This window comes from Furipterus horrens, unplaced genomic scaffold (genome assembly GCF_987537825.1).
Source record: "Furipterus horrens unplaced genomic scaffold, mFurHor1.1.pri manual_scaffold_5, whole genome shotgun sequence".
In the NCBI taxonomy this organism is placed as follows: Eukaryota; Metazoa; Chordata; class Mammalia; order Chiroptera; family Furipteridae; genus Furipterus; species Furipterus horrens.
Genome location: NW_028327175.1, coordinates 77,392,515 through 77,417,404, shown reverse-complemented (window position 1 = coordinate 77,417,404; position 24,890 = coordinate 77,392,515). Strand labels below are relative to the sequence as shown.

General features: G+C 39.0%; 1 protein-coding gene across 1 annotated transcript; it reads left to right on the top strand.

Annotated features, from left to right (window-relative positions):
- Positions 1-2,385: 2,385 nt before the first annotated feature.
- Positions 2,386-2,745, top strand: LOC150008816 (cyclin-dependent kinases regulatory subunit 1). The gene has a single exon (XM_090279022.1). It carries the CDS (start codon positions 2,445-2,447, stop codon positions 2,682-2,684), a length of 240 nt encoding a protein of 79 aa, XP_090135148.1. The 5' UTR covers positions 2,386-2,444; the 3' UTR covers positions 2,685-2,745.
- Positions 2,746-24,890: the final 22,145 nt, after the last annotated feature.

Sequence of the window (24,890 nt, the reverse complement as noted above, 5' to 3'; positions counted from 1 at the left end):
TATTTTAGTCTTTGTGAGCCATATATTGTCTGTTATAACCACTTGATGCTGTTATTGAAACACAAAGGAGTCAGAGAAAATATGTAAGTAAGCAAATGAGTGTGGCTGTGTTCCAATGAAGTCGTCGTCGTCGGCAGCCGTCCGTCTCGAGAGACGATGGTGTAGCTTCTTAAGAGTCTATCTGCACCGCCGAGAATGGCTGTGCAGTCCGACTCGGGAGTGACATGGTATCTGTCTCCTCCCGTGTTGAATCGACATCTTGCGATGACGCTGGAGTGTCCTCTCCAGTGAAGCTGAAGCTACAGAGCCTGGGCAGGGTAATATGGAGGGTCTGGTGTTGCCCATGCAGCAGACCCCCCCTCTCTTCGCAGCTGAAGGGTCCAAGGGAAAGACGGAGTCGATACAGCTTGGGTTCAGGTGCGCCGCAGGAGTTGCCGGTGTTGACTACAACGTCAAACCGCCTTAGGGACTCCGGCTCCGGATTTTCTGTCGGGGTTTACTCCCTTAGCCTTTCCCCTGAAGAGGTATGCCGCAAGGCAGCGGAGGTTTTTTGGAGTCAGAGTTTTCCTTCTCTGATGTACCCTGACTGGAAGATCGAACCAGCGACACTTAGCTCGCAGGCCGACGCTCAATCCACTGAGCCAAACCAGCCAGTCCAATGAAGTATTACTTACACAAATAAGTTGATACCCAGATTTGACCTGTGGGCTGTAGTTTGGGGACGCTTGTCCTAGATTATCATTAAGAAGGGTATCAGCTTCTAGAGGGATAACTATACCTTAGCTATTTTGGGGGTAAGATAAGATTAGCTTTCTCTTGTTGGGAAGTAAATTTCTGCAGAGTTGGGAATTGAGTATAGGGGAGGCAAACAGAAGACTACTCCCTGGCCTCAAAAGGTAAGAGAGAGGACATGTAGAAGCAAGAATCTTAGACAGAATTCCCATAGTGGTTTTAGATGGTCATTAATAACTCCAGAGATTTTTGTGTCATGGGAGTAGGGAGGAGATATTACTTCCATCAACAAAGGTTTATGGAATTTCCTGAAGCATTAAAAGTTATTTTAACTCAGACCTTCAGCATTTGTTATTTGGAAAGAAAACAATGTACTGGGGTATATAAATGATGGTGGGAGGACAAAAGGTCTACATGGGATTCTGACTTATCAGGCTGGGCTTCTGTGGGTCTTTTTCTGAATGGACAGATTTTTCTTACTGCAGTGGGACAGTTTTTGCCCTAAAATCTGCTTTTTCTTTGAAAGAGCACCAACTGAATTTAACTCATCAATTCACATATTTTGGGGAGAGGCTAATAGATACTATCGGACTTGTACAAAGAGCATTTGCTGGGATATGGTGGAGGTAGTCAGTCTGTGCTGTGGGATTTCCTTTCTGAGATTTTTAGCTGGGCAGTGAGACTCATTAGAGACCACGGGAACAGAAAAGGAGACTGTGCTTAGGGTCCATAGTCCATAAACCCCACACAATTATTCAAGCAAAGTACTGATTTTCTCTCCCATTTTACTTTTAAGGCTACTATTACTCATTTACATTTAAATCCATTTAAATAAAAATCATAGATGCACAATGGTTACCTTTAGGGAAGGGGAATAGGAAGCTGGGATAGTCTAGGAGACTTAAGTTTTATAGGGTATCCTTGTGTACTATTTAAAAATTTCTATTTGCACACGTATATTTCTTCATCAAAAATGTTAAAAGTTACCTGTATTTCAAAAACTGCTGGACATGTACATGGCAGGTAGGATTGGTAGATGAAGGTAACAAGAAATGAGTATCCTGTGAAATTTATTTCCAATACCGAGCCTTGCTAGTATTCAAGTAGGTATTCTCACACATTTAGCTGTGGCCAATTTTATGATTATTTACAAAAGAATGCATATTCTTGCCTTGCCTAATCATAGAAGCTTCAACATAAACACTGATAAAACTATGTACCACAGATCTGTGAAGCTTAGCCATTGGGATTTAATAACTTGGTAATGTCAATCCCAGTGCTTGCTTGGGCCACAGCCCTTCTACTCCGGGTCATTGTCAGCATCACAGTTCTCACTATCAGCCCATCCATATGACTGGGCTTGACACAGGCAAGTGATAGTAAGAGCTCATGGTGCAGTTAAGGGGAAGCTAAGATTCATGAGACAGAAAAGGAGTTATGAACAAATAGAAGTTAAAAGAAGAAAGAATAAGTAGTAAGTAGAAGTTTTGAAGTAGAAAAGGTTTGGTGTATATATTGAGGAAACCAATTAATCGTGGAGGAGAATTAAGCATCCATATCAACAAAGGAATGGTAATTATGTGATATGATGGAGGTGTTAGCTAATCATTTTGCGATATATAACTTTATCAAATCAACACACTGTGGGTGTGCTGCTGGGAGTTGTTTGGAGGTTGGAGGCCCGGCGCTGTCGGTTCTCAAGAGGAGCGATCATGTCGCATAAACAAATTTACTATTCGGACAAATACGACGATGAGGAGTTCGAGTACCGGCATGTCATGTTGCCCAAGGACATAGCCAAGCTGGTCCCTAAAACCCATTTGATGTCTGAATCTGAATGGAGGAATCTTGGTGTTCAGCAGAGTCAGGGATGGGTCCATTATATGATCCATGAACCAGAGCCTCACATCTTGCTGTTCCGGCGGCCACTGCCCAAGAAGCCAAAGAAATGAAGCTGGGCAACCACCTTTCAGCCTCACATTTTACACAGCTGTCTTCACTTGCTAACATCTTTCTGATAACATTATGTTGCCTTCTTGTTTCTCACTTTCATATTTAAAGGATGTTTAAAATACACTGTTTGATGTGCTGGTGACTGCTTTGCTTCTTGAGCCAAACCAACAGCACCATGATCCAGCCAGAGGAGTGCTCTTTGGGCTGCAACCTCTGCTGAGTATGACCCCAGAAACCATGGTGAGCTCTGTATGCAGCAGAACACACTTGGCAGATGGAGGAAGCATCTGAGAATAAGACCATGGCTGTTACAGGGATTGTGTGAACATGCTGTTTGTTTTTTGTTTTTTTCCCCTGCCAGGTGTTGTATGTATGGTGATTTACGTTTCAATGTATTGGAAACTTTCCATTTTATTCAAGAAATCTGTTTCATGTTTAAAGCCTTGATTAAAGAGGGAGTTTTTTATAATTTAAAAAAAAAAAAAACACACTGTGAATGTTAAACTTATACTATGTTATAGAAAGTAAATGACTCCCTTGTCATTTTGCTGTGGAAGTCCCTAGAATTTTCCCCAAAGCAACTGTTTTTTGTGGGATTTGCTCTTGAATTCTCATAAGCTCTCTGATTTTTAAAAATAATTAATCCACTTTCATTGATTTAGCCTGAGTAAGTCTGTGTTGTTTCCAGAATCCTAATTTAAGCCAACTGAAATTCCTGCTCTAGAGTTCCATCATTTTCTCCCATACAGGAACTCTTTACTAGGGAGACTAGGATGGCCTTATCATCCTTAATGGCCATGCCATTAATCCTAAATTCATCATTTCATTTTGACAGAGAATAAATGAAGCAACTCCAATAGCCAAAGGATATTTCAGGATCAACAAGAAAAAGTGCAAACGATATGCATAGTTTGAATACAAAAGAGACAGTGTGTATGTGGGAGGGAGAGGTCATTGAATGGAGGAGAACACAAGGACCCAGCCAGGGCCAGCTCTGACAAAAGTGAGATAGACCCTCCCTTTCTCTCTCCCTCCCTTTTCCAGGCATATATCTTGCATCCCACTTCTACAAATCTTGGCTCCCCTAGCCAATCTTGTTTGAGTTGCCATTGTTATAACCCATCTTTCTTCAGGCACACCTTATCTTCATACATCAGGAAAATTGAAAGATCTCAAGTTAACAACCTAACAAGAACCTAACTTTCTAGTTCTCAAGGAACTAGAAAAGGAAGAAATACCAAGCCCAAAGTTAGCAAGTGGGAGGAAATAATAAGGCTTAGAGCAGAAATAAATTAAAAGGAGAATAGGAAAACAATAGAAAGGATTAATAAAACTATGAGTTAGTTCTTTGAAAAGATAAACAAAGTTAACAAAACATTAGCTTTTTATTCTGGAGTTGAGATGCCTACAGAGGCCTGAAAGGTAGTGTAAATTAATGAAGCAGTGGAGGGCAAACTTTGTTGCTTATTAAACTTGCAAGATATTTTTCACTCCCACAAAAAAATGCATGTTCTGTTTTAGTTCAGGCAGGCAAGGCAGCTGACTGATGTAATAAACAACCCTCCAATCTCAGTGGCTTAACATACTACATTTCTCACTCATGTTGCAGAGCACAGTAGAGAGCTCTGCTCCATGCTGTCATTCAGGGATGCAATCCACTGACACTTGTGGCTCCACCATTCCCTAGTCCACCACTGAATCATTTGCACTTGGCTAGAGAAGAAGGTATAAAGAAAGTACATCCATTTTTAATCCTTTCAGTCTATGTGACTATGGCCCAGGAAAAGCAGGAGAGCACCAGATGCTGGTAAACACCAGAATTCTCCACCATATGCTTTTTCCATATTTTGGAAGTGCCCTACTAGTCAGTATTTTCTTTTCCACTTTTAGATGGAGATATAATTACAGGAAATATTTCTCGTTTATAGAAAAGCTTCAGTAAAAACACAGTGGTAAATAGTAACTGGCATGCCTCATAATGATAGGGACAACAATATATCAGGATAAGGACTGTGACGAATAGGAAAATGTATGCCCCGTCTAACAGGAGTAGCCACTATTTAATGCTGATGATTACTGTAAGGAAATGTAGACTCAGGGTTTCCATATCATCTGATTTTTTAAATGAAGATAAGTCTGGATTATATGTGAAATATCCCATTTTCAATATTTAGTTCTGTTTATAAAATAAAAGTTGCCCATTTTGGTTTCCTGTAGTTTAGGAAGTGATTCTCCAGGGAGGTAACATCAAAAATCTCATGTGTGTGTGTTTGTATTTGAAACCAACTGCACTGTAGGGTTTTATATTGTTTCTATTACCTCTTTTTTCTATTTATTGCCCTTGTCTGTTTTAAGTATTAGCCAATACAAATACAAATGTAAGAGTCTGTTCATAGGTATTTGCATTACAACAAAAGACTCTTGAAAACACAAAATCAAAATAATCTAAAGGAGTGAATTTCTAACAATTTTAGATAGAATTGTTAAGGATATTTTTTCAGTAGAGCCATTATCCTGTGACCTAATCACATCTGGTGGGTGGAATCCATTTTACCTGCTTATAAGGCTGTGTTGGTTGAAGAAAGCCTTTAATTGTGTAAGCATTAAGGTTCTGTCTAAGGTGCCTGCCTGTATCATCGTCTTCTGATGACCCGACTGACTTGGAACTTATGGCTCTAAAATGACCCAGAATGTTCTCACCACAGTCCTCAGTCCAGTGTACCCCACCAATACTACTTGGCAAGTTTCATCTCTGTGAGAAGTGACTTGCACTGCTATGGAGTAAATTCTGTCTCCTCAAAACTCATATGTTGAGGCCCTAACCCTCCACTGTGACTGTATTTGGAGACAGGGCCTATGAGGAAGTAATTAAAGTTAAGTGATTCATAGAGTGGGGCCTTATCTTATAGTGCTGGCACCCTTATAACAAGAGGGAGAGACACCTGAGTTCTTTTTCTTTTTGTACATGCACAGAGGACAGACCATGTGAAGACAGAGAAGGTAGCTCTCAATAAGCCAGGAAGAGAGGTTTCATCAGAAACCTACTGTACTGGCACCTTAAACTTGGACTTCTAGCCTCAAGAACTGTGAGAAGACAAATTTCTATTGTTTCAACCACGCAGTCTGTGGTATTTTGTTACATCAATCCAAGCAGCCAAAACAGGCACATATCACTTGGACCTCAGAGTGTTAATGGGCTCTTAAGAGTATTTAACTTATTTTGAGAAAGTCATATCAAAATATTAGAACTGAAGTGTTGGCAATCATTCAGGTGTTGCAAAGTGAAGGTCCACAGGATAGATACAGTTGGTCTGCAGAGGAATTTTTCTTAGCCTAGTGTTTTTAAAATGCGAATTTGAGTATTTTTTAAAACAGGTATGCATTCTGCAGTTTATCCCCAGTCCTCAGTGCTCCCTATCACTCATGGCCAACTCAATATATTTTGTTTTGGCCTGTTTCCCAGAGGTACTTTTGTGATCTGGAATGAGTACAGTATTCCTATTTCACCAGTGATGTAGAGGTATTGGGGGCAAATCTGAGGAGTGACTAAGGAGGTCAGAGGCAAGCCAAGCAAGAGCCTTGGCCAGGAAAGAAAGAGTTTAAGTAGGAAGTTGGGCAGGAGTGTCATGTACAAGAAAAGACCAGCAGGTAGGTGGCAGAAACTTCTATTTGCTGGCTCAACAACCCTTCCATTCGTTCATGTTGGTTGATCCTAGGACCTAATGTCAACAACCAAGAGTATAAAAATGTCAGATGCTTGCCTAGCAACGCTTGCAGCTAAGGATGACCCTAAAACACACTTCCAATGAGGCATGAGGTGAAATAGTGTTGATTTCTTGCCTCATCTATAGAGAAAAATGTATAAGCATTGTTCCCGTCCCTTCCTTCCTCACTTTGGGTGCACATGGGTGGTGGAACAGTGCACAATCATGGGGCGATAGATTGGAGGATAAAAGCCAACATGTTGAAAAAGGTAGGGCTGAAAGAGGTTGCATTTGTGATAACATTACTGAGCTATTGAACAAATACTAGGCCTGCCCAGCTTCAGGATTTCCTGCATGTGAAACAACACAAAACAACAAAATCCTTTATTTAGTCTGCTTTTGGTTGGTTATTCTGCCACTTGCATCTCAAGACATCCTAACTGGCACACTCAGCAAGAACAGGTCTAGCGGTGTGGAGAGAATAGGAAGTAATCCTACTTTTGAGGTCTAATTAAACTGCATTTGAAGGAGAGAGACAATGCCTTGGCTCTGAAGGGAGTCAGAGAAAGAGGAGATTAAGCCTATAACTCTCTTCTATAAAGCAGTACATGTGGGAATTAAGTGTGAAAAAACTGGATTCAGAAAGATATTGGCTCAGATTCCAAGTCTACCATTTGTTAGTTACGAACAAGTTATTTAACCTCTAAACCTCTATTTTCTTATCTGTAAAATAAGGATTAAAATAGAACATACTCAGGATTGTTGCAAGGCTTAAGTAACATCACATAGGTGAAGCTCTTAGCACATTGCCTAGCAAGTGTTTAATACATGTTAGCTCTGATTTATGCTATTACTGATCTTTATGCCCTTTATATCTGCTACTGCATACCTTCCCTGGAGTGCCATAGGTAGCTCAAACTCCTGGTGCCTGCTCTCCCTCTTCCTCTCACCATATGCTCTTCATTTATGCTAATTAAGAAAATGTCTTGAGTGTAGCAGAAAGACATGTGGTGTTCTGTATAAAACTGGATGTTCGGGCATGGACAGATTTAATTCACAGAGTATACTCTGTGCTGTCTGGTTTTCCAAGGAACACAGTAAAAGTTGATCTTAGCTTACTGATTGAATTTGATGACACTCTTATCATTTACTTAAAAAATTTTTATGGTCCAGAATTATTCCATTGGCAGCATCTTCTGATAGAAGAAATTACCTTTCCAGGCAGTGCAATCATGCTATTTATCAAAGGAAGCATTGGACAATCAGAATAGGTCAGAGCCGTGTCCTGAGCCATCTGGCTGAGTCTCTGCAAGAAACTTCTTTGTCCTTTAGAGGTTGAGCTTTATCCCTGAACACTCGCATAATTGGAATGAAAGAATTTGGAAGTATTCAGCTTTGGTATGGGAAGAAGAGCTTACTGTTCATACATAAGAAGAGATATTTTTAAAGGAAGGAAGCAGTTAAATGATGTGTAGTTCATGCTTCACTGAACCTCTCCATTTTAATCTTGCTTTTTTCACTTGGAGGATGTTTTTATTATGCACTTATGGATAGAAACACTTAATGTAATTCATTTATTTGCTATTTACTGAATGCCTACTACGGTCTTGGCACTGTTGTAGGTGCTGGTACACAGTGAAGTTCCCGCTCCTGTTGAAGCTGAGCCCTGGCCTTGAGGTAGGTTCCTGGTATCACAGACCTGGGTTGAAGGCCCTTGGATGAGGCAAAGAGGAATGTTCCAGTAAACAAATAGCAAAATTGGTATTTGTTTTATGGCATCTTCAACACTTCAAGAAATGAGTGTTCTACATCCAGTGTCCACATTCTGTCCCCCTGCTTTGCTGTCTTTAACTAAGGTAGCAGCACACAGAACTCTTTCACAAACTAGTTGCTCTTTCTTCCTAGTTGGAGTAACACTTTTTATAATGATAACTGAGGGGAACAGAGCTAGCCCTCAAAGTGGAGATTAACTATGTTATATCAGGATTTTATGGTGTATATTATGCTTTGAGGCTTAAGATTTCGCTAATTTTATATTACAAGGAATCATTACTACCTTCATTTAGAAAAGACTGTACAATAGCTCTGGACTTAAACAAGACCTCTATTTCAATACTATAGTAAAATGTAGATAAAAATCATGACCACAGAAAAAGTACACAACTTTAACAGATAATAAAGACATTGAAATTGTTAAAGTTTTGCTTACCCTGGTTCAGTCATCAATTCAAATGAGATTGCAGCCAGAAATCAAGAGAAGGCTGAGACCCAGGAGGGCAGCAATAAAAGAATAGGAAAAGGTCATCCAGAGCAAAGATAAATCATGAGAAGTCACGGCTAAGATCATCCATGCCCTCATGTTCCTAATTACTATGTACAGATGTGAAAGTTGGACAGTGAAGAAGGCTGATAGAAAAAATATATATACATGACTCATTTGACATATGGTGTTGGAGGAGAGCTCTGTGGATACCCTGGACTGCCAGAAAGATGAACAAGTGGGTCGTAGTGAAAATTAAGCCTGAAATAGTGCTGGAGGCAAAAATGAGAAAACTGAAGCTGTCCTACTTCAGGCACATCATGAGAAGTCAGGGTTCTTTGGAAAAGACAACAATGCTGGGAAAAATAGAAGGCAGCAGGAAAAGAGGAAGACCAAACATGAGACGGACTGACTCCATAAAAGGAGCCACAGGTGTGAGTCTACAGGAGCTGAGCAGGGCTGTTGAGGATGGAACATTGTGGAACTCAGTCATTCATAGGGTCACTAGGAGTCACAGTCTACTCTATGGCACATAGCACAAACATAGCAGAAAAGGTATAGTTAGAAGCATGAGAGAGAAATTTATATTTGTTTTATGGCATCCTTAACACTTTAAGAAATGTAAGTTCTATATCTACTGTCCACATTCCATCTCCCTGCTTTGTTGTATTTGTTTAAACGCTGGCATAAAGTACAAAGCAGCAGGGAGTCCTTGAGATAAATGCATTTCATTCTTATAATTGCAGGTGAACTGAACTCTTTGGGGAGAAGAATAACAGGGATGAATCAATTCTATTTCAGGTTAGCATTTTGATGTGAGGTTTTAAGTGTTTGTAATTCCAAGTTAAGAAGCACAAAATGTGCCATGTTAGTTTTTAGCATGACTTACTATGTTTATGCATGCTATATGTAACATGTATGTATTTCCAATATAACCATTTTTCTTCCAAACACTTTTCTTAGAAACACATCTTTTCCTAACTACCCTACATCCCTTGTATTAATCTCCAGGTTTCCTGAAGGAGTCTCTTATGTTAATCAACTAATCCTGTACCTTAGCCTTCTCAAGAACTTAGATATGGGAACAAAGCCCATTCTCTCTGTCTCCTTCTGAATTGTTGAGGCTGTAAAGTGGGGGCGGGGGAGTGTAAGTGTCCATGTTTTTCACCAGAGAGGATGAAGCATGAGCTCAGAGGAGCAGAAAGACAGACAACAGGAGTACTTGATTCTGGTTGTTCTCAGGTCCAGTGCCAGATTTCTGTTCTTGAATTGTGCAAGACACTCTGCTATCCTAACTTCCCCCTTTTGATTCAAAGAGTTCAAATTGGGTTTCTGTCACATGCAATCAAGCAATTCCTGACTCATGCAATCATCCCCACTCCCGCCCTATGTGAGCTCGTCATTTAATTCAAGCTCTTCACTCTCCTTCCTAAACCCCAGTTGTGTTCCTTCCTCCACACCTCTGCATGGGAACCTCTGTCATTCTCTCCCTTATGGCAGTTTAATCCTTACTGGCATCCAGCCAAGTCCCACTTGCCTTGTACATCTTTCCCTGACTACCTGGGCATTCTCTCTATCCTCGGAACTCACTTAACCTTTGTTTTCCATACATGCTCACTGGCACCTTTCTTTTCCCCAAACGAGGCTATAAAATCCTTGAGTGCTGAGGCCACATATCCTACCCTTGTGTCCCTCCAGTGCCTTAAACATTGCATGTGCTTGGTTTTGACAAAGATAATGTTGCTAACTAGTATCTTACATGATAACCTTTAAAGTACAATTTAAATGGAAAATGAACTTAAATATAATGAACTCATGTTAGCTGAGTAATTATTTTAGGATTAGGGTAAATTACAAGACAATAGTCCTTATAGTGATAAGTTTTACATAGAGCTGCTATTACGTGATATATGTACACCATTTTTGACAAAAAGGCTGTGTTTTAGGACATAAAACTGCTAATAATGTCACACAAGATTGTTACAGCTCAGCTTTCAAAACCATGTATTCCTGGCATTTCATATTAACAATACCACTTCCATTCTCTTCAAAGGAAAAGAAGTCTTGACATGCTTCTGGCTCAGTTTTTTTCTAGATTTTTTCAGACTATAGCAGGTCAATTATCCCAGGCTACAGAGATGTTTATGATTCCCCTCTAATGTCATTTGTTTTCCAACAGCCTCTGAATTGTCTGTTGGGCCTCACCCTATGTTTCCACATCTATTTCTTTGAGGGCAACATCAGCTGCCTTACAACTTGTATAAATACAGCATCCAGCGCGATATGTTCCTTGCTTTCGTTGGGGCAAGTCCAACTCTATTACTTTCAAACATTTTTTTATCTATTAAGAGTAAAAATTCTTGATCACACCCAAAATAATTATCAGAAATAAAGGCTGAGGGGGAAAAGGACACCATGTAGGACATGCTAGCTGTGGGAAAACAAGGTTACACACTCAGAGGAAGGGTTTCTGCAGTGACTGTCAATTCTCATTGGCTGAGTGCCTGTAAGTGTAGAAAGCACTCAGCATATGGGGAAAATGTTCAGTAATAAGTAACAGAAACAGAGTGTATACATGTATTGACATATGTATATGTGATTTGGGAAAATATTTCAGAAACAAATTGCTTTATAACAAAATGGGTAAACAGCATTAACTTGGTAACTTGGAAAGAAAAAGAAGAAATAAAGTGTAAATACAGTAGTCCCACTCTATATTGTGGTTCACTTATTGCAGCCTCACTGTATCGCGGGATTTTTAAAAATATTGTATTTAATTATTTATCGCAGATTTTTCTCTATATCGCAGGATTTTGTAGTACTGTATATATATGTTGTTAAAGTTACATAGGTTTAAGGGTGTAGAATATGTTTAAGAACATAAGTAGTGTTTATAAAAGTGGAAAAGGTTAATAAGGGAATGGGAAAGATTAATAAGAAACTGGGAGTGGTTTATATATGTGTGGGAAGGGTTTATAAAGCCTTAAAATATATATAAATACTAAAATAAATGTAAGATTCCTACTTCACGGATTTTCCCCTATCGCAGGGGTGGTGGTGGGGTCTAGAATGTAATACCCATGATAAGTGAGGGAATAATGTATGTACTTAATAAGGTGTGTGTGTGTATATACATTTTTTGCCAAACACAAATGAAACTCAAGACAAGAAATAAAGGAAGACCCTTAAAGGTGAGAAACTAGATCAAAACACTAAGAGACTATGTCACAATACAAAGGCAGTTACAGGGCGGATCTGGGGTGACTGTTATTACAGTTAATGAAGACACCAGGTGGAGAGCGACCGCTGGGTGAGCAGCTTAGGGGGAAGTATAAATGTTGGATAGGTTTGGGACCCAGGACCTGGCAGGCAGTGAGAGACTTGTTAGAATTGCTATTCCAGGGTGTAAGACCTGGGGGATGGATAAAGTGTGCTCCCATGAAAATCCTGACAAGCCTCCATCCTGGTCAAAGGACTTTGGCCATTTGTACTATTTAAAAATGGCTTCAGTTAACTAAAAAATGTAGACGAACAACTTTTGCCTCTAAAAAACTAATGCCTGCAAATTTACATGTGGATAAGAGTTAGCAGGCCATCACCGGTCTGTTGGATTTCATCTTAATAAGAAAAGAAGTTTCAACCATTAATTTAAAAAAACACGAATTGGCAAATTTGCCATGTAGGGAAAATTATAACTTAAGATTTCAGCTTCAGGCAGTGCAAGGCCAGAAGAAATGCTGAGAGCTGTATTTTTGAGAAACGAGTACAGTAAGATAGAAAGGAAAGAAGTCTCTTTTCCTATTGTGCTCTTCAGATGACAGCATAACATTGTCATATCCCATTTACTTTACAGCAACTGCAGGGCTCCTCTCCCCGCAGGGTCAGCCCCGTGGGTGTGCACCCTGTGCAGTGGCATGGGCCCGGCTCCCGAAGGAGGCCTTGTGTTTGGTTTAATGCTCTGCTGTTGCTGTTAGGACATTATTGATAATTTTACCTTTGAACATGTGTTTTGTAAGTGGAGTCCACTGTGACAGGTACATGTGCGTGAGCAGGGTGCTGCTGCAGGGGTGTGCACTGTGGGGCACAGGCCCCCAGGCATCAGGGACGGGGGCAGCGGTGTGCACAGCCCTGTTGGCACCCACACGCCTGTAGTGGTCTGGAGTGCTGTGGGGCCTCTGCGGGGTCATTTGGGGCTGGGACCTGGGCCTAGATTGTCACTAATATTCAAAGCTAAAACAGACCAAAGCCATCATCTGGGCATTGATATAAGGAGACCCATAGGTGTGGGCAGATAGGTTTATTCTATTTGATGTCTGTGGAACACAAATGCAAATAAAAAATTAATTAAAACTACAAATTTTAGTTCTAAGTGTTACCGGACAGGGGCCTGCCTAGGGCCAACTGTAGTATGTGGGTTCTTGATTTTTTGTAGGAAAGATCTCACAACATGAGTCCAGGTGACTAGGAGGGTGTGTTTATTAAAGCTGGGGACAGTGAAACAAGGAAGGGCTTAGCATAGAAGAAGCAACAGGAGAGCTTGGATTGGCTTGCCTTAGCTCACTGGGAAGTCAGAGGAAAGGGGTCTTAGGGATGGGTACAGGGGATTAGCCTGGGATGAGCTGCCAGATGCCCATTGTCTTAGAGTTTAGGAGATGGTGCCTGTGGAGAAAGAGGTGGGGGAAGACAAAGGGAATGGGAAGTGACACCAGCTGCTCCCCAGAGGGAGAGGTGTGCACTCCGGGTCCTCTGTCTTGAGATTTTCATTTCTTTCTTGCAGGTGGGAACCTTAGCTGAGGGTTTCAGTAGAATATTCACTAGTTCTCCAGGTGTAATCTTTCAGGGTCCTTATGTCCTGATTGGTCAGTGACAGGACAGGGAGTCTTTATTCATTGCAATTGGTTCTTGTGTGCCCAACCTGCTTTTCTGGGCCTGGAGCTGAAATACAACTGAGGCCTAGATGTTATCTCCAGGGAGGAATATTTACCCTCTGGGCAAGGTCCTTGTTTTCCCAGTTTTGACCCTGCCAGGCTCTCAGGTTCTTCACCCTGGTGACCATCAACACCTGGCTATAAATTGCTCAGCCACTGTGTTCAGCTGTCTGTCTTAGTTTTCCTATTTCACTTGCCAACGAATTTTCCTAGCTTCTCACTATACTGTCTCATAAGGACCACAAAATGTATTTTACAATTTATTGTTAGGCTTTTACTTGTTACACTTGAAAAATTGCTCCTGAAAAATACCTACCAAAATCTATATTTTACACAACGTAGAAAAGAGATATTGCAGGTTCAGGAAGAGGAAACATTTTAAAACTTTTATAAGGCATAAAATGGAAAGAGAATTTTCCCTATAATTCTATAATAGGGAATGAGTGTGGAAGTGCAATTCATCTCTGTAAGACTTTGTCCAGAGACAGCAAGAGCTTTGCTTCATAATTCTTGAGGATGGAGCAATTTTCTCTCACCAATCTCCATTTTTCACAACCCACTATCACAGCTTTACCCAATGACTCTAGCTTTCTGGGGTATTCCAAACTGTAGAATTTCAGAGTTCAAAATACCTAACAGTCATTCATTCTGATCACCTCTGTAGCACTCGAATCCAACCTATATCATGTATGAGACTGGTCTAGTTTAGTAATGGAGACCTTATTCTCTCCCATGGCAATTTTCACTGTTAGGATGAAAATTCAAACTTATCTATTCATATATTTTACTCATTGTGTGCTGAACTTCTAAGAGCTGCTTCTACATGACATCTCTTTAAATATTTAAAGAGAATGATCAATCCACCTTCTTTCTTCAGGCTAAATATTCTTAGTTCCTTCACCATTTAGGTTGTAGAAGACAGAGGAACATTTATCTCCTTTATTATAGCTACTGTATGTCTATTAATACAACCCAAGGTCATATTATTTTCATTTTCTTGAAGAGTCACATGTTGACTTACATTAAGCTTGCAATTGAATAAGATATTTATGCCTTTTCCATAAATGGTCTTGCAATATCACTGTCTCCCTGCCTTGTACTTTTGTAGTTTGGTTTTGGAATTAGTTGAATTTCATCTTCTTTTGTTCCACCTGGCCTCCTAGCTTTTTGTTTCCTCTTTCTGCCGTTCCCTGTATTTGCTTTCCTTCTCAGCATCATGGTCTTAAAATGTGATGAACACGAGTTCCATAGTTTTAACCATGTGGTTGTGATACAGATAGATCTGTATCAGACCTGGCCAGACCAGGGCAGAGAAGGGGCCACGTGAGGGAGGGGTCACATGAAACACCAGAGGTGGCAGGGGTGCAAGCCATGCTACTCACGCAGCCCATCACAACAGATTTCCCTACCCTCAGGCAGAGACATGGAAGGAGGGGCCCTGTGTGGAGTCTGTGCGAGGGCGGTAAGGGTAATTAATGGAGGGAAAAGTCCTGCTGCTTCCTTCTGGAACATGGTGCCAGGGGGAGGTGCTGATCTGCCAGTCTAGCCTGGGAAATGGATGGGATTGGCTGGCGAGCTGGACCCAGCTGGAATGCTTGGAATTTTGGGTTGGGAGATTTAAAGGGAGGGAAGGGAGAAATACATTTTCTTCTCTTCCTCTTGCTCGCCCTGTTGGAAGCCAGGGCCTGAGCTGGAGCATGTGTGCACAGGAGGGCCCTGGAATCTGCATGGCCAGATGGCAGACCTCACCCCTGCAAGGACGGCGGTGGCTGGTGGTGTGGCTGTGAGCTCGAGGTCTCCAGGGAGAAGCCTGAAGCGGGGACAAGCTGAGTTGCTTGAATGATTATGCAGCGGCTGCCTGTGATTTTCCCAAAGGACAGCATTCTTTTTTAATGGGAGAAGGAACTCTTGCACAATCTTGGATTGGTCTGGTAGAGAGTGGTGGGGTCTTTCTCTGGGTGTTCTGGATGGGATGGCTCTGAGGCGGAAGGCTGCCATTCTTCTAAACTGTGTAGCTTTTGAATAAAGGACCTCTTATCTTTTTCACCAAACCTCCACCTCTGGAGTTTGCCTATGGGCAGCGGGCAGCAGAACCCCAGTTTTTGTTCGGTAACAGTTGGACAGGCAACATTCTGTGTTCCACCATTGGAAATCTCTTTCTAGGCCAACAATTACCCATTAATCAGTACTTGATGGTCACTTTTTAAAGGGAGGGAAGGGAGAAATACACTTCCTTCTTCCCCTTGCTCACAAAGCCCTCCTAACTGGTTCACATTTCTCTAACTTGAGCACAAAGTTCTTTTGGGAGACTTTCTTAAATTTCTTATACTATTTGGCTGGATTGTATCTATAACATTTCCCTAAGTCAGTCCTTTAACACACACACACTCTCTCTCTCTCTCTCTCTCTCTATGTATGTGTATATATATATATATATATATATATATATATAAAAGTAAGTTAAAAAATTCTACCTATTTCACATCAAATCTTTACTTATCCACGTGGGGTGGGACAGTGGTTTGGTGGTGAGCAGATTGTGAAGGAGCCATAACTTTGCTAAGAGCTACAACTTTATTTTGCAGACAGTAGGGGGCTCCTGCAATTGAACACGGAAGTGGCATAATTGCATCTAAGTGTGACGTTTAGGGCTGGTTGCTTGCCCAGATGCTGAGAGAAGCTGGGATCCCGAGGCTCTGAAAAAATGAGAATGTGAAGTCATGAGGCTGGTGTGTGCAGAGTGCCTCATTCGTCAAGGAGGGAAATCTGAAGCCGAGGCCAGCAGTTCTTGGTCAGGGCACATTTTCCTAACTGAAGTGATGGTCGTGAGACATTGCTAAAGCTCCTTCAAAATCAGAGTAGCTGTACGACTTCTTCCTTTTATTGAGTCAAAATCTCACTCCTTGCTATTGCCTCTCATTTGTCCTGCTTTGCTCCTTGTGAGCAACTTTGAAAGTTTATTTATTCTTTCTGTGTAACAACTTCTTAAATACTTAAAAGTAGGCCCATATTTCTTTTATTCAGGCCAAACACCTCCAATTTCTGTACTAGAAATGTTATTGACTTAACATTAAGAGAGTAAATCTCTTATGCAATGGACTTTAATGGAAAAATGTAACTATAATATTCTATTTTAATCTTATTTTTTGCCAGTAGGGTTCAACATGTACCCCCCTCCCAAATATTTGTAAGATCAAAATAAACCCAAATTGAAAAAAAATATCTGAATTATATTTCCCTAATTTTTTTGCTGCCAAACCAATATTTTTATAAAACAAACAAACAAACAAACATTCTTAATTAGACCTTTTGGAAAATAAAAAATTATGAGTTGAATGTTTATTTTATTTTATTTTATTTTTTTTGCTTGAAAATGTTTTTTGTTTAGGCCTTTAAGGTTTATGAATTTTGTAGGAGATTTTGCTGTTGTCGCATTTATCCATGATAGAAGCATTTAAAAAGTAATTTGGGTTTTTTTTTCCACAAATTATTCTTTACCAAAGCAGCCAGAGACAACCAGGAGGCAGGTTGAACCAGGTGAAGGAGATGAGATGGAGAAAGATCTCTTGATCTCTTGGATGGAGCGAAGCAGCTGTGGAAATTTAAGGCGAGATTACAAAAACGAAGATTTAGCCATTGATGGGTGATAAGCCTGGTGTTAGGATGAGGACTTAATAGCTTTGGCATTGTAGACAAAACAGAAACCACTGTAATTCTTTAGGTGAGAGGTAGTGAATTACAATGTCAGCAACAAAATAAAATAAAATAATCTGTGCTCGTGAACTAAAGTGAGCCAGGTGATCAGTGGGAGCGGGCAGTAAACTAGAAATGAGATGTTAAGTAAAGCATGCCTTTTGATTTTGATGAAGGTAATGACAAGGAAAGAAAATTGTAGAGAAAGAATTTGCTAGACAAAGGAGAGAGAAGTCATTCTATGTATGTTAATGGTACATGATAGACTGGGGCCTCCAGGTAGTTTTACATCTTTATTCACTAAATCAGGGATTCTCAACCAGGCCCTATGGACATTTGGGGCTGGCTGATTCTTTTTTGGGAGTGGGGAGTGCGGGCTTGTCCTGTGCATTGTAAGATATTTAGCAGTAGCTTGGTTCCTACCCACTAGAGTACTATAGTATCTTTCCCATGGATGGACAAACAAAAATGCCTCCAGACATTGCCAACTGTCCCCTGAGGATACATTTGCCCTAGCTGAGAACAATGGCCCTAGACCCTTCACTGGGCATAGCCCCCCTGCCACGTCTTTGGAGAAACTGTGCTGATAGTCAACTTTTTTTTCTGTGCATTCAACTACCGCCTCTGACCTGTGACCATTGGACAGAAAGATATAGGTTGGAACATGGAGAAGAGGACATAAACTTTAAAAAGTTTTATTTCTTTAAATATAATAAGAGTGCTCTGTAAACTAAAGTATAATTTACTTTATTGAAGTTATGAGGATTTTTCTTGCCCTTATTTTCTGTTTGATTATTTCCTTCCTTTTGCCTATTTTCTGCTTAATTATTCTCCTTTTCTCCTGTCATTTCTTGAATTTTTCCTTTTTACTCTGCTTTGGTGTTTTTCCCATCTTATCAAATCTGTATATTTTATTTTGTTACTGCAAATAATTTTTAGAAGCAGGAGAGATATTAACAGACAACAGCAAAAAATCTTATTAGCACTATATCACTTCTGTTAGCAGTTTATCTTAACTGCACATTTTTAAAGAAAACACAATTTCAAATTCAATATTAGTCATTTCAAGGATTTACCACTTAATTTTAAAAACTAAGTGCAGGTTAAAAGCAAAATTGATTACAAAGAAGTGTTGCATTGAAATTATTATCTTTTTAAGTTTTATTTTAATCAATAGGTATCATTTGCCAGAGAACTATAATTTTCTGGTCTTTCATCACTTTTATTAATCTTTTGCTAATAGCTGATTTCTTAAAAACAGATTCTTTTTGTAGTGGAATTAACATTAATTCCCTGCTCTTCCCTACTCAGTTTTGATGATCCTCTTTTCTTCGTGGTATGCCTGCTACAGCATTTCCAGGTGTGGCTGCTGACCATCATCAGTGGGTCTTATAAGAAGACCACCCACAGCCTGTTTGGGGCCTATTAGCCTAGGGCAGTGGTTCCCAACCTTCCTAATGCCTCGACTCTTTAATACAGTTCCTTATGTTGTGGTGACCCCCAACCATAACTAAAGCATAGTGATTAATCACAAAAACAATATGTAATTATATATGTGTTTTCCAATGGTCTTAGGCGACCCCTGTGAAAGGATCATTCAACCCCCAAAGGGGTCACAACCCACAGGTTGAGAACCACTGGCCGAGGGGCTCCAGCCTGTGCTGGGCATTTGCTCAACTGCCCATCCTCCTCATTTATAAAACATTGATTTTTTTTTTTTTTTAAGGATACCTGGTTCTACTTAGAAGACCAACTGTGATGTTTGGGACTTATTTCGATCTCTGTTCAAACAAACTCTTTATGTACACACATTCACATTTATGAGATATTTGGAGACATCTGAATACTAACAGGATATTTGTAGGTATTAGGAAAGTTGTTTTTTAAGATGTAATCATTGCACTGTGGTGTTGTTTTTCAAGAGTCTTGATCTTTTAAAGATATATACTGATATATTTGCAGATGCATTGACACAACAGCTGTATTTACTTCAAAATAATCTGGGGGAGGAGATAGGAAAGTGAAAGGGATATAGATGAAAGGAGATGGGTCATGAATTAATTATGGAGCCAAAAGATGGGATAGGGTTTATTACGTGATTCATTATGCTCTTCTCTCTACTTAAGTATATGTTTAAAATTTTATTTGGTACAGTAAAAACTGTTCATCATTATATTTAATGAAAGCAAAAGTTAGGGGAAAAAGATGAAGGATACAGTTTTCTCCCCATAGCTAGGTTCTTAGGGAAGGGTCCTCTCTCCAGTCTGTGAGGGTATACTTTGAATATCTTGGTTGCTTAGATGGGTTTTATTTTCTTTTTCAGAGATTGATTTAGGCAGAGCATGCTATGTAAATCTTACCTTGAAGGTGAGAGAAAGTTTGCTGGGGGGGTTAGGAAAAGGTTTTCTAATACCTAAGAGAAAAACATTGGAGAAGATGGTCTCTTCTTCTCTGGATCTGGTTGTGATTGGATATGATGTCTGGAACTGTTGCAGTTATCCTGTGACTATGAGGGTCTAGCCTGACAATGAAATACAAGGGACACTCAGGATGGCAGAGCAGAAAATGGAAATTTCCCAGATCCTTGCTAACATCATTGAGTGCTGAAACAAACACAAATTTTCATTTTGTCTAGATTTCTTGTTATGTAAAACAGTAAATGTTCTTATTGTTTAAAACATTTACAGTTAGAGTTAGTTACATTTTTTTCCTGCTAAAAGCATTGAAGAAGACTATGTTCACACTCTATAACACAGAAGTTATACTCTGTACAGGTATATATCCAAAGGAAACTGTTGCACATGTAAGCCACGAGACATATTCAAGAATGTTTATAACAGTTTAATTTATAATAGCACCAAATTGGACACATCCAGTAGTCTATCCACAATCATATGGATTAAGGAAATATGATATTTTCACATGGTGGACTCTTACACAGGAATAAAATGAACCGACTACAGCTGTATACATCGATCTAGTTGAATCTCACAAATATATGTTGGATGAAAAATCTCAGACAAAATTAACATACAGTGATATGATTCCATTAAATAAACAACACTAAAAATACATTGTTTGGGGATACATATCTAAGTAGTGCAACTATGGAGTAAAGTAAGCGAATAGTCATCACCTCTGGGAGGGAGTGGTTTCCTCTGGAGGGAGGAGGAGGCGCAGTGAGGACAGTGCAATGCAAGTGCATGGGGGAACAGCTGGTGTGTCCCTGGTAGTAGTTGTGTAAGTGCTTGCTTTATTATTTAAAAAAATGTACATCTGTTTAATTTGCTCTTCTATATATCTCTCTAATACTTCAATAGGATTTTTTAAAAAGTCTTTATCAATGCAGGCAATGTTATACAGTATAAAAAAATAACTAAATATAAAGTAAAAAAAATTAAAACCAAGATTGCTACTGAGAGTATTCTTGCTTTGAATTTGTCACTGTCAGGGCTCAGTTTCTGTTTCTGTAAAATGGGGAAGATGAACCAATGGAGTCACATCTTACTGTAATTTTCTACTTTTTTCTACCAGATATCACTTTATTCTGCCTTTATTTCTATTTCAAGCTTACTCGCTATTGGCCTTGAGTACAAACTATGTGAGACTTGTCCATTTGCACAGGGAGCCATAAGAACTTTTGTAGTAAATACAACTATGAAAACAGCAGTGCCGTTACAAAGCCCTGCAATAATACATCTCTGGGCAGGGCCGCGGTAAAGAGGTTCAGTCTTGGTTCACTGACTGCCTTGAGTTCTCAAATTGCTCTTGGTGTTTCTTCTCATTCTGAACTGGGCTTTGATGGTCCATTTTAAAATCTCTGGTTCTGGGCTTTCTTGAAATAATATTTTAATATGAGTGTCATAGCTTATGCTTCACAGAGTTTCTCTGAGACACTTTCACTCTCAGAGATGCTGGCACCCTCTGGGAGATTCGTGGAGTATTTACAGAAACATCTATTCAACAGTGTCTTCTGTAATACTGATTTTTCTCCTCTTATAATGGCACATATTTTAAAAAGGTCTTATAGCAGATAAAATAGCAGAGTTTAGGACTGGAGAATGTGAAGGATGTTCTGAGTGCATCCATTTTATTACATGAATTATTTTCTTCTATTCATTTACCTCTATTAGTGATTTCTTTTTTAATGATGTAAGTTCAGGATAGTGTCTTCTTAGCTAAAGATAATAAAAGGGTTTTCTCAGGCAAAATAGAGTTAGGAGAAGAACTGTACTTGGTTAAAAACAAAATTTGGTCATCACTGAGTAAAGTCAGGACAAAAAGAGTCATGGAGTTTAAATGAAAAGAGCACTGACCACTTGAGGCCATCTGAGCTTTGTCCTCAGGGAGGCTGCTATAGAGTGAATCATGCCACCTGCTCTGGGATTTGACTCTATACTTGACCGGAGCCGTAAGTTAAAGAAAGCAGACCTTCATTTTTAAAAGGTCATCTGTTTCTCTTCCCTTCCTTTTTTTTTTTTTTTTAGAACTTTAGCAAATTGCTCACTGATATTCTGACACTCCTGTTAGAATTCTACATGTTTTCAAAATCCACGTAGAGCAAAAATGAAGACATGGGCTCTTCTGTTCACCAAGTCCTCACCACTCCAAATTGTCACTTCACATGTTTATGTTATTGCTCAGTCCCTAAAAGCATTCAAATTTGGAAGCTGTAGTTATAGAATCAGCAGAGATTAGGAAATTCGCAATGTTCGATGATTCCTGATGTGCAGAATTTGCAACCAGAAGAAATTATATGAAAGAACAATGATAGGGTTACTTAAAAATCATTAATGTATAGTAAGTAAAAGCAAGCATTTTTTACTGTAGATATATGATTGAACTCATAATCCTAAAATACCATAAAGTCCTTTAAAGTTAAGTTAAGGGAGCAGAAAATTTTATAGATGAGATTAGAATATTTTGAGCATTTTTTTTTTTTTTTTTTTTTTTTTACCATTTAAAGCAAGCCTTAAGGAGAATTGTCTCCCATCAAATGTTATTTCTCTACTGTCAGATTAAGAAAGCTCTTCTAGCTGGACCCAGATCAATAGCACCATTGCTTTCTTATGGAAAAAAATATAACATTTAGTTGTGGACTATTAACATTTGTTTTCCTTTTCGAACTTAAATCCAGTGGGTCTAGACCTTTACTCTTTTGATCCTCTACATTCTTCCCTATTCAGGTCACTTAGTGCTATACTCATGTGCTATCATATTCAAATAGAAATGCAATTTTTGCCCCATTCCATGGATTGCTTTTCACAGTGATGAAGGATTTGCGATAATAATCCATCTCCTTCTAGTACCATGCCCTTGTGAACAATGGCACACATTTTTAAAAGGCCTTACTGTGGAATTAAATCAAGCTAACTGATTTATATGCCTCAGTCCCCTCAACATTCATTCACTGAATGTGTTAAAAAAAGAAATAGTGAGTGATTGGTTCACTAGTTGGGGTATGAAAGTTTCAGTCTGTGATTTTGATCTGCTTGAAACAGCTGAGGTATAAAGCAGAATAGTGATTCTTAGACTTTGGGATATCAGAGGTCAGTGAAATTTCAGGAAAAAAAAAAATTGGAGCTAGACAGGTTTGTCAACCTGAGTTTGGTAGATGCAAATATTAAAAAAAGAAAATCCCACTGCCACCCTAAACCTTAAGAGTCACAAAAATTCATAATAGAATGGGCTTTTTTGGGGTACTAAAAAGGTTGTAAGAACAATCTGAAAATTTAAAATATTAAATGAACAGTTTTCGGAAAACTTGATTCTTTAGCTTCTTCAGTTGGTCCAGAGAAGACTGGTAGCTCCACAGGGACCATCATTTTGGTATTTTTCTTTTCCAAACATTTTATTATTTTTGTTTCATGGAAAAAAACCTGGTTACAGTATATGAAGTTGGTTTTAGATCCCCTCATGATGCACAACAATATTGCTCTGGGGCATATATGCCAAAGTGTAACTGCTGAGTTGTAAGGTATATGAACTTTCAGTTTAATAGAAATGATGCTAAATTGCTCTTCCAAGTGTTCAAACTAGTTTATTTTCCAACTGGTTTCATATGAAAATATAATTTTCCCTACCTTTTTTGCATTCCACATTCATAGTCTTGTCAATATTATAGATTAAAAAATGGTTTATTGTTTTAATTTGATTTTGTAAAATTTTGCTAAAATATTTATTTTGGATACTGTTTCCTTTATAACTAATCCAATTACTTTCCAAGACTGTTTGCATTTTAATTTTATTTAGATTATCTTTATTTAGAATTTTTAAACGTATATATGGAAGTGCATATATGAGGTCTGTCCAGAAGGTATCCAGCTGTGTACTAAGAAAAATAGACATTTATTGAAGAAAATACAAGATACAAGAAACATTGTATAAAGGACAATGATGCCCCACACCCCTTCAAAGTAGGCACCTTGGGACCTTACACAGTTCTCCAAACTACCATCAGCTACCCCATCATATTTTTCTGAATCTGACTGACGATCTGAAATCTCTTCCCCTTTCAAAGATGATATTAGTTTTGGGAAGAGCCAGAAGTCACAAGATGCCAAATCTGGGCTATTGGGGAGCTGAGTCACCTGGGTGATTTGATGTTTCATCAAAAAGCTCTGCACAAGACATGATGCATGAGCTGGTATATTGTGATGAAGGTGCCAATCACCAGGTGCTCATAGCTGTGGCCTTCTGAATCATCTGAATAGTTTCCACAGAGGAATGTTCAAGCTTAATGCAAAATTTGATGTAGATTTGTTGCTCTACTCACTCATTTCAAATGTAACAGCCACACAGTACACATGCTTATTCAACGGTGACTACCACCCCCACTGAATAGTACAGTGAAGTCATCATTGCTCATGTATGTGCAATCCAGGGCACTCTCCTTGGCTGCCAGGTTACATTGATGTCATTCAAACCAACCATTCTTGTTATATTAACAGTGGCTGGATTTTTTATGGATGGACCTCATCTATATGTGCAGCCTGATGTTTTCTCAAAAAGGGTATTCATCACCCAGGTCAGAAGAAAACACTTCACCAGCACTCAGACTCCCTTATACCTTTCTCCAGTTACTACCCACCCACCCCTTCCTCAAAGAACCACTATTCTGATTTCAAACACCTTAGACTAGTTTTGCTGCACTTAGCATTTTCATAAAGGAACTTATAGACTAAGTTAGAGTATATTTTGATGTTCAGCCTTTATATATTTTATTTGGTCAAAAATGTTAATGCTTTTTTTCAGTGACTTGCTTAAAAAATCTTTTCTCATATGAAATTATACTATCTTTTAATGTTTCCAGTTTTATGTCCACATTTAGTTTCCTAACTCATCTGATTTTTTTCTTGTATGAAATAAGAATATAATTTTTTTCTTTCTGAAAAGCAAAATATAGCCAAAGTGCATTGAACAGTGTCTTTTGCTAGTGATCTATGACGTTTCCTAGTGAACTATGACATATCATCAGACTCTCTCTCCTGTCCCATTATTTTATTTGCATATTCTTGTGAAGATGACATGGTTTTAATCATTTTTCTTTTTTTTTTTTTTTTTTTTTTTAAAGTATATTTTATTGATTATGTTGTTACAGTAGTTCCAATTTTTTCCCCT

Excerpts from the sequence above, each read along its gene's own strand:
- LOC150008816 (XM_090279022.1), top strand. The coding sequence starts at position 2,445 with ATGTCGCATAAACAAATTTACTATTCGGACAAATACGACGATGAGGAG.